This window comes from Eschscholzia californica, unplaced genomic scaffold (assembly GCF_041429995.1).
Source record: "Eschscholzia californica isolate CP2 unplaced genomic scaffold, dmEscCali1.0.p SCAF_3, whole genome shotgun sequence".
Taxonomy (NCBI): domain Eukaryota; kingdom Viridiplantae; phylum Streptophyta; class Magnoliopsida; order Ranunculales; family Papaveraceae; genus Eschscholzia; species Eschscholzia californica.
In genome coordinates this window covers 1,718,054-1,726,849 of record NW_028238420.1, presented here as the reverse complement: position 1 = coordinate 1,726,849, position 8,796 = coordinate 1,718,054, and the positions used below count along the sequence as shown (strand labels likewise).

The 8,796-nt window shown below is 37.2% G+C and overlaps 1 protein-coding gene and 1 non-coding gene across 2 annotated transcripts; one reads left to right on the top strand and one right to left on the bottom strand.

Annotated features, from left to right (window-relative positions):
- On the top strand, nt 1–73 carry TRNAI-AAU (transfer RNA isoleucine (anticodon AAU)). The gene has a single exon. It is a non-coding gene; the product is annotated as a tRNA-Ile (tRNA).
- Nucleotides 74–378: 305 nt separating this feature from the next.
- On the bottom strand, nt 379–6,099 carry LOC147547565 (uncharacterized). Its single transcript, XM_086671126.1, has 5 exons — nt 5,686–6,099; nt 5,063–5,130; nt 1,738–4,966; nt 1,370–1,424; nt 379–805 (listed from the first exon to the last, which is right to left on the bottom strand). Exons 1-5 carry the CDS (start codon nt 5,801–5,803, stop codon nt 676–678), a joined length of 3,600 nt encoding a protein of 1,199 aa, XP_086527252.1. The 5' UTR covers nt 5,804–6,099; the 3' UTR covers nt 379–675.
- Nucleotides 6,100–8,796: the final 2,697 nt, after the last annotated feature.

The following is an 8,796-nucleotide window of genomic DNA, read 5'->3' as shown; positions in this document are numbered from 1 at the left end:
GGCCCATTAGCTCAGTTGGTTAGAGCGTCGTGCTAATAACGCGAAGGTCGCAGGTTCAGACCTGCATGGGCCATTTTTTGTGGTTTCCACTATTCTTCTCAACCCATCCCTCGTTCTCCTTTGATCTTTCAGTCTCTTAAGACCTTTTCACTTTAACTCCCCTGGATTTCTATTTAATGTCTGTTTCTTTTTAGTTTGCGAATTTCTCATGAACCTCCTCTTAGTTGATCAAAGATTTAGAAAAAAAAATGGCTCCAATTTCTCAAGAACCACACTCCTCTAAAAGATTGAAAATAGTGACTTTGATTCCTCATAAACCTTAGTTTCCTTATCTATAAAACTACAAAGACTAATTCAATGAAGAGAATAAAATCCAAATCTCCAAACAAAAATTTTCATATCATAAGATCACACTTCCATCACAATAATCTCGTCTATAACATAAGTTGCCTATAGAGAAACACTCTAGTAACCCGAAATGAGAAGGACTAAACTTCTGAGAATCAAAGATTTCTCCTGTTAAAAAATAATACATCCTGATGAGAATATGAGAGAATCAAAGGGCATGGTAGCGTGCTCCAGGAAAAATGACTCCTTGGCTAACAGGAGGGCCTACTGAACAAGTCTCTGCAGAAAATAGTGTTCCCCACGCTTCATTGAAATTTGAGGGAAGGCTCAGTCCAGAAAAAAATCAATAGGTTCGCTTTCAATGTCATCCTGTTGGGATTGAGAAGCTGTCAACTTTGCTTTCTTGTAGCTCTGTGAGCTTTTAAGGAGTGCATTCAGGCTCATGTTCTTATTCAACCTGTTTAATAGTGAACCAAAATACATTGTTTCAACTATTTAAACAAAAGCAGAGAAATCAAAAGAACAATACTTATACTACATAATGTGAGCTCTTGGTTAAAGATATCTCAAACCCTTTTTAGGCCAGGACTTCCTGCGTAAACCTATGCAAACCCGTGCAAACAATATGAGGAATAGGTGCTAACTTGTGCAAACCGGAAGACAATTGATGAACTTTTTTGGCAGAAGAAAATTTGGCCTGAGAAGTTTTGGCCGATTTCCCACCAAACTATAGAGGTGTATCATAGAAAGGAAATGTTTGTCTCTACATTGAAGGTATTTCTATTGAACCAATCAGGAAAGATTTTCATACAAAGAAAAAGGAAATTTAGTGTGTCGACTTCCTTCGCATGGGCTTCTAATACGGCTTATAGATAATTCAAACTAGAAATACACTAAATTTAAACGCATCCGGACACATCATAAAAAAAACTCTGTAAAAAAAAGACTATGAAATAGAAAATAGAGGGGAAAATGGAGAGACAAACCAAAGGTAGACAAAGAACAGAAAAAATCTACTTACATTGATACACTTGCAGCTTTGCCACTATTATCCTTCCTTTTAGTGTGGTACGATCCTGTGACAAATTTTAACATAATAACATAATCTTTACTAAATATTCGATGGAAGTAAGATAGCAATTGGTAATTTACAGATTCTCAATATATAATAATAACTAAAAAAACGGGTATACTATGATGCTACATGCTATAGAAAATATATAAGCAAGCTCTTGAAAGTACTTCGCTGGGACAGTTTAGTTGTGGCAGCAATTCTTAATTAGTTCATATGATGAGATACCATAATCTTTTTTCAAAAGATAAAACGCATTCGTTGACAAATAGGCAGGTCTTACTAAGCTCAAATTTTATGAAGGAATTAAGAATTACCAGTTCCTGGTGAACTAAGATCCACACTATCGTCTTCCTGTGAAAATTCAGATGAGGATGAACTAGATGGACTTCGGGTGCTAGCTTCTGAATTGTTTACCTCACGCTCATCTTCAGAACTTTCAGAGCTGCTATCGTCAAAAATTGTATTTGAGGTGGCTAACAAACTCTTCTTCGGGTCGGAACTGTTCAGATTTTCCGCAATTTGATTACCTTTGGCTTTCTTAGCTGCTACACGATCACGAGATGCCCTTGATTGGAGGTCAAGAGGTCGTTTATGTTTGTGAACTCTTTGCACTGAAGTATCAGAGCTGGTGCTAGAATTGGCCCTGGCCACTCTATTTTCCTTTAAGGTAGGCCTAGAGTTTGCTCTAGGAGAAGGTCTTACATGTGCATGTACAGGAGTAGCAATTGGAGATGCTTCACCGTTGCCGGTTTTCCTCCTTGTCACTTTGTCAGAAAAGGTTTCAACCTTCAGTTTAGGTGGGACTTCAGTTTGTTCTTTCTTCGATAAAGGTCCTTGAACTGTGTCATTGTGTTTCTTTTTCTGCCCCTGGTTTCCACTTAAATTACGAATTTTTTGTTCTTTGGGCATGGAGCCCATAGTATTATCCTTTCTTGTATTCTTATCGGATTTGAGATTCTTATCTGATGCTCTAATTTGAATTTCTTCGTCCAATAGCCCTTTTACAAGAGAACTAGCCATCTTACTATCTTTTCCACCTTTTGGCAAAGAGTTAGATACTTCATCTAAATTTGGCTTGCCCAAAATTTCCTCCCCTTGTGGTGATACATTTTCCTCTTTTTCGCTTTCATTATCCGACGATGTGAGATCTTCCGAGGTAGAATATGTAACTTCTACAGACTTCTGTTTTACTTTATCATCACTATGATCTGCAGTCTCTTGGAAACTAGCAGTTTGAGTTAGTTCCTGAGCTTCATACTTAGATTTTACAGGAACAACATTTCTCGCATTATCGCCATTTTCAACTCCTGAAGATAAAACACCTTCTGTCGGATTGAGAATTGGAGTTTCCTTCGACTCCTTCCTTTCAGAAGTATGATCCCGAGAATTTACATCTTGGGAAGCATCCAATAACTTATTAAGGATCCTAGCTTTGCTACTGCTTTCTTCCTCCCACCTATCAGATGACATGTTCTTAGACTCAATATCTTTCGAAGAACAAATTTTCGGATTTCTTTCCATTGACAAGCCTTTCACATTCTTTGCGGAGCTATCACTGTCAATCTTGTCATCATCATGTTCACCATCTTTGGTTATCAAACTAGCTTTCTCTGCTTGAAACAAACTGTCATTCTTTTTCTCAGTTTCATGACCGGAATGAGGACCATCAAAAGCCTTGGAACTTTTCTTTGATCTCTTTTTTGGTTTGCCACTTTCCTCCCCTTTTACAACCTTATCCTTGAAATCTATTTCTGCTTCAATCCGAACCGATGAAGATGTTAGTTCAAGATCTCCATTTGATGAAAAGGCTTTTATTTTTGCATCAATTTTATCAATCAGATCAGCGACAATATCATCACCGTTGCAGGCACCGACCTCAGAAATCAAAGGTGAAATATCCCTACTACGGTTATCGGACTCTTCAATCAAAGCTTTATTTGGACCCTTTACACTTCCAACTTTTGGTTTCTTCACTCTTTTAGCTTTTCTGATTCCAGATGTCATTCCTTGCTCTAAAACATCTGCATCGCTGCCCACTTCGTTTGCAATATCACTCTTTTGCTTTTTCGGAACAATATTTTCACTCTTTTCCACAGTCAAATGAGAGTCCACTTCAACATTAACACTAGCTAGAGGAGCAACGACGGATAAGCTCGGGGCTATAATCCTATCTCCCATTTCTTGACCTGGAATAACATTCATGTCCATGTCGGAGATCACACTGTCATTTACATGATCCTTACTCTCACTGGTTTCTTTGTGAGACGTTTCTAATTTAGATTGCTTCTCGTTGTTTCCCCGTGCTTCCTTTGAACTCTCTTGCAGTATATTTTGCACCAACGTAGGAACAACTGAATCCACTTCATCACGAACATTTGATGATTTCTTTTTCTTTTGCTTTTTCAGAACAATATTTTCACTCTTTTCCACGGTCAAATGAGAGTGCACTTCAACATTAGCACTAGCTAGAGGAGCACCAACGGATAAGTTCGGAGCTATAATCCCATCTCCCATTTCTTGACCTGGAATAACATTCATTTCCATGTCTGAGATCACACTGTTGTTTACACGACCCTTACTCTCACTGGTTTCTTTGTGAGAATTTTCTAATTTAGATTGCTTCTCGTTGTTTTCAGGTGTTTCCTTTGAACTCCCTTGCAGTATATTCTGCACCAACATAGGAACAACTGAATCCACTTCATCACGAACACCTGATGATTTCTTTTTCTTTCTACTTTTCTTATTAACTGAACTTTTCCTTGCATAATTTTCCTTCATATGATCTTCATTTGGGTCAGATAAAGAATCTCCAATTTTCTTTACGTCTGCAAGTTCCTCCTTCCCAACATGACCTGGTGGCGGCAGACCTTCTCCTGAGGAGTTCTTAGGAAATAAATTGTGAATGTTTGATGTCTCCTTACTAGAAACGGGAATTCGAGAATCATCTATTTTAGTTGTATCTTTAACTCTGTAAGATATATCATCCTGAAGTTTCTTTTCCACTCTTCGTTTCTTCTTCGGAGCACGTTCTTGTTCTGCAGAAGGTTCGCCATGTTCGTGTTCAGAATTTATTCTTGGGACTTCATTTTCCTCAATCAGATCATCTTTCTTCAATTTTCCGGAAACTGTTCTCTTATTAGAGCTCTTAAGAGGTTTGCTTTGTTTAGGACTGAAACTTTTCTTTTCCGCGTCTAAACCAACCAAAATTTCTCCACCCTTATCACCTTGAACAACAAACTGACCGTCATGAGCTGTTTCCTTGTTCACAATAACACCACCATTACCATCAATTGTGGAAACATCTTTGGACTGGTTATCAAGTTGAACGTTTTCTCTTTCTGTTTCAGCTGAAGGTCTATCAATGGCGGGAAGTTTTTTTGCTGGACAACTAGAACCAGGTTCTAAGTGTATCAAACTTTTCGCAGGAACGACTTGGCTTGAAGCAGCATCAATATACAGAAACCAAGTCCTGTTAACACCATTAAAAGCACTTTTAACCAGCACAGAGTCCGAAAGATAGTAAAAACACGACTTCCGCTTCACCTACAAGATCAAAAAATTCAGTTTTCTTATGAAGAAGAAATGGGTTTCTCGACGATTATCGTTCATAACAAAATAAAGTACTAAAGGAGATCTTACCTTTATCGACTGAATAGTGATCTCCCCAATTTCAGGAAAGCAACCAACATGATTAGATATTATATTCTCTGTACACCAAAACCACAAATAGATTAAGACCACAAATAATGTGGAAATTCGAAACGAAAGTTCAGAAGAACACAAAATTAAGTGAGGAATATAAAATCAATATAAAACCCAACTAAATGAAATGGGTATTTCACAAGACAAAAGATTAGGGTTTACTCAGGTCAAATGCATGTTAGAGTAGTACACTTCAAACAACCAAGATTACTTCTAAATCTATGAATCCATGAAAAAAGCTTCCCATAGACAAGCAATGTGAAAACAATCATATACACACACTAAGAACTACCATTGTTTACAAGTAAAACCCTAATTCTCTTTCGAAAACGAAAAGTCGAATTGAAACAATCAGAACAAATAACCCACTTACTTAATCTTCTTCTAATGGATCCAAATATACAAAACCAGAATATAAATGCTTCAACAATGTTAATGAAATCAAAAGTGGAATATGGGTAATTAAATTAAACCCTAGAGGTTATGAACGAAACCCAAGATCAAATAAATTGATAAAACGTAATCAATAATGTAAGAATATGGGTATTTCTGAAAATTACGTTTGAGATTGAGGACTGTATCTTCGTCAGAGACGATAATGGCGAGATGGGTATTGAGATTCGTATCAATGAAGATTGTGTGAGATGTGGATTCTGAAGATGAACTTCCTATCGCCATTGAAGAAGCAGAAAAGGAAGAAGAAGAAGGGTTTTTCTCAGATTTTTAGAAGTGAAAAGACGGAATGAATGAGAAAACGGATTAATGGGGTTTTATATAGCAGAAGATGAAACGGGTGGTGCGTAGTGCGCGCCCCCTAGGTTTTCCCGCACAAAATTAGGAAATTTGTGTTGGACACAATTTTAAACGCCTACTTCTTGGCCTCTTGGGTAGTGTTTGGATATTAGAACCGATTGTACTTTCTGTGAAGTGCTTAGAGAGAGAAGATCGTTTACATGGTAGATAATTCTTATTCCTTTGAGAACTACATGAGATTTACATAAGTAGAGTTCACAAAACTTTCGAATGTCAAGTGTCTCATGAAGGGAAAGGAGTTGACAAGACACAGACTCAAAGAAAAGATCCTAAAGGTCGACAAAAAAGATCCTTAAGATCGAGAATGAAAAGACCTTAAAAGTCAACAATATAAAATTTTATTATACTAATAATATTGAAAATACTAATTTACATCCCTCTCGACTTCCATCGTTGTAGTAGATTGATCATCTTTGATAGAGCCGCGAAGTGTTGAAGTAACGAGAGTTCGTTAGTAACTGCTCCCATTGAAGTGGATGGTGATGATTTTGCAAATTTTTTGTCTATGGCATCATTGATATGTTTACCATCAAGCGAAGCAATCTGAGACTTCGATCCAGCACCTCCTCCTCGATCTTTATACATATCCTATATCCCCTTTTTTCTTTTATTCCTCTACTTCAGTTTTAATTTCTTCTTCACAACATATATAAATGAAACTAATATTAACCCTAATCTCTGATAAAATTAGGGGAACTGAAAGGAAAAATAATTACACACAGTGAATGAAAATAAGGATTTGTATAGAGGATGTCAGTGAAAATTAGGGTTCTGAGTGGGGTATGAAACAGTAGATCTAAAAGATAAACGAAATAAAAAGAGGAAATTCCGGAGGAAGGATCCCTCATCCGAAAAACTACAAGATCTGGATAACTCTCTGCAAGAGAAGAAAACAGTTGTTGGAGGAAGAGAGGGAAAGAGAGAGAAGATAATTGATACATCCAATGTTATTTGGGTGTTGGAACACGGTAGTACTGGTACGCTAGGGGAACAGTACGCTACCATGTGAGCATTAGTACGTTAAGAAATTGGGAGCGGCTAATTGCACCCGCTAAAACTGTTGTTAGCCCCCGACTTCTGTAGGCACCCGCCTAATTTTTTTTCTCTCTCTTCTTGTTCTTCTCCTTTTTCTCTTTCTTCTTCTTCAGTTCTTCTCTTTCTCTGAATCATAATCAATTTCGAATCATAATCAACACTTTATCATGGGTACAACCTTGTTTCTAAATCTTTCATCATAAATCAACAATGAGGAGTTAGAGAGATAAAGAACCTTGTTTTAGTGAGAGAAAAAAGTAAAACCATTATGAGAAGAATTTTGATTTGAAACCAACTTTGATCTATGATGAGGCGTTAGGGAGAGAAAGAACCTTGATCCAAAACCACCATTAAAAGTACCCCTGAAAACCTTAATCACGTACTGGCCTAGGACCCGTCCGAATGGTTTCAGAGAGGACAATCTGAATGGTTTCGGAGAGGACAATCCGAACAGTTTCGGACTCATGTTCTGTTCAAAACCATTCGTATTGTCCTCTCTGAAACCATTCAGACTGGTCCCAATCTAGTCCGTGATTAGATTTTCGGACGAACACTCAGACTGTCATCTTCGAAATCATTCGGACTGGTCGGAGTCAGAACCTTTGCTTAGGTCTTCAGACGGGTCGATTTATGTACAACAATTTCAGCGGGTGCCAACAAGTGTTTGTGGTCAAAAGAGATTGACCTCGGTCAATCCCCTCCACCGGGGCTAACAACACCTTTAACGAGTGCTTTTAGCCGCTCCCTAACAAAATTGATGATCCAAAAAATGGTCGTCATTGTACTACGGTCAATAAGTCAAGAGAGGGAGGTAAGAACGTACCAACACCACACCTCCATAAATTTGGGTTCACTCAATATTCAATTATTTAAGTGAAAGGGCAATCTGACTGTCTTGAGTGACGGAAAGATTTTCGTGTTAGGGTCAATGAGTAGAACCCAAAGTAAAACAAATAAACTTGATGATTCGCTAAAGAGAGAGATTAATTGAGTAGAAAGTAGAGAGGGAAAGTTGACGATGAGTGAGGAAGTGTTGAATAGGCAAATGGTATTTATGTACTCAGAAAGTCCTATCTTATGAGGATTTTGGAGATCACAGAGAAATAGGAACTCTTGTTTAAACACAGAAAGACTAAATAAATGGAAGAGTTATTTTCTTTTTGGACCTCTATTTTGTGACCAGCTTTTTTTTTACCTCCTGTTTTTTGTAAATTCAAATTTAGTCTCCTTTTGTTAACACCGTTGGTTAACTCTAATGGTTCATTTTTTTGTTTCCAAAATTTCCTTATTATAAAATGATTTGTAAATTCAAAGTTTACCTCCTTTTATAGTTAAGTTAATTCCCAAAAAGTTCAAACTATTTTAGAACAAACTAGGGGGTCAAAATGGAATTCATTTAAAAAAAATTAAAAACATTAAACACACCTCATCTCTCTTATATTTCATCACCTTTCTCCTCCACATTATCTCTCGCCACCTCATCATCTTCTCTGATGAAGGTTGCTGGTCGATTAAATTTTCCGGCGACCTTTAAACCTATTATTTTAATCTCTTCCTATTCTCTCTCTTCTTTTTTCTTTATCTCTCTCTAATATCTCTTTCTAATATATCTTTCATTTTTAGTCTCTCTCTCTCTCTCTCTTCTCTCTATAGCTTCGGCGAAGGAGAGTAGCCCCTTCGACGGAGAAAGCAAACCTAGATCTAGCTTCAACGACCTATCACTATATAAAAGTTGATGATGAACAACTTGTTAAGATACTTGGTTGAAATTTATCCTTGCGTGGTTACCATTTTTGTTGTTGTTTGGTGAAGGTATATAATTT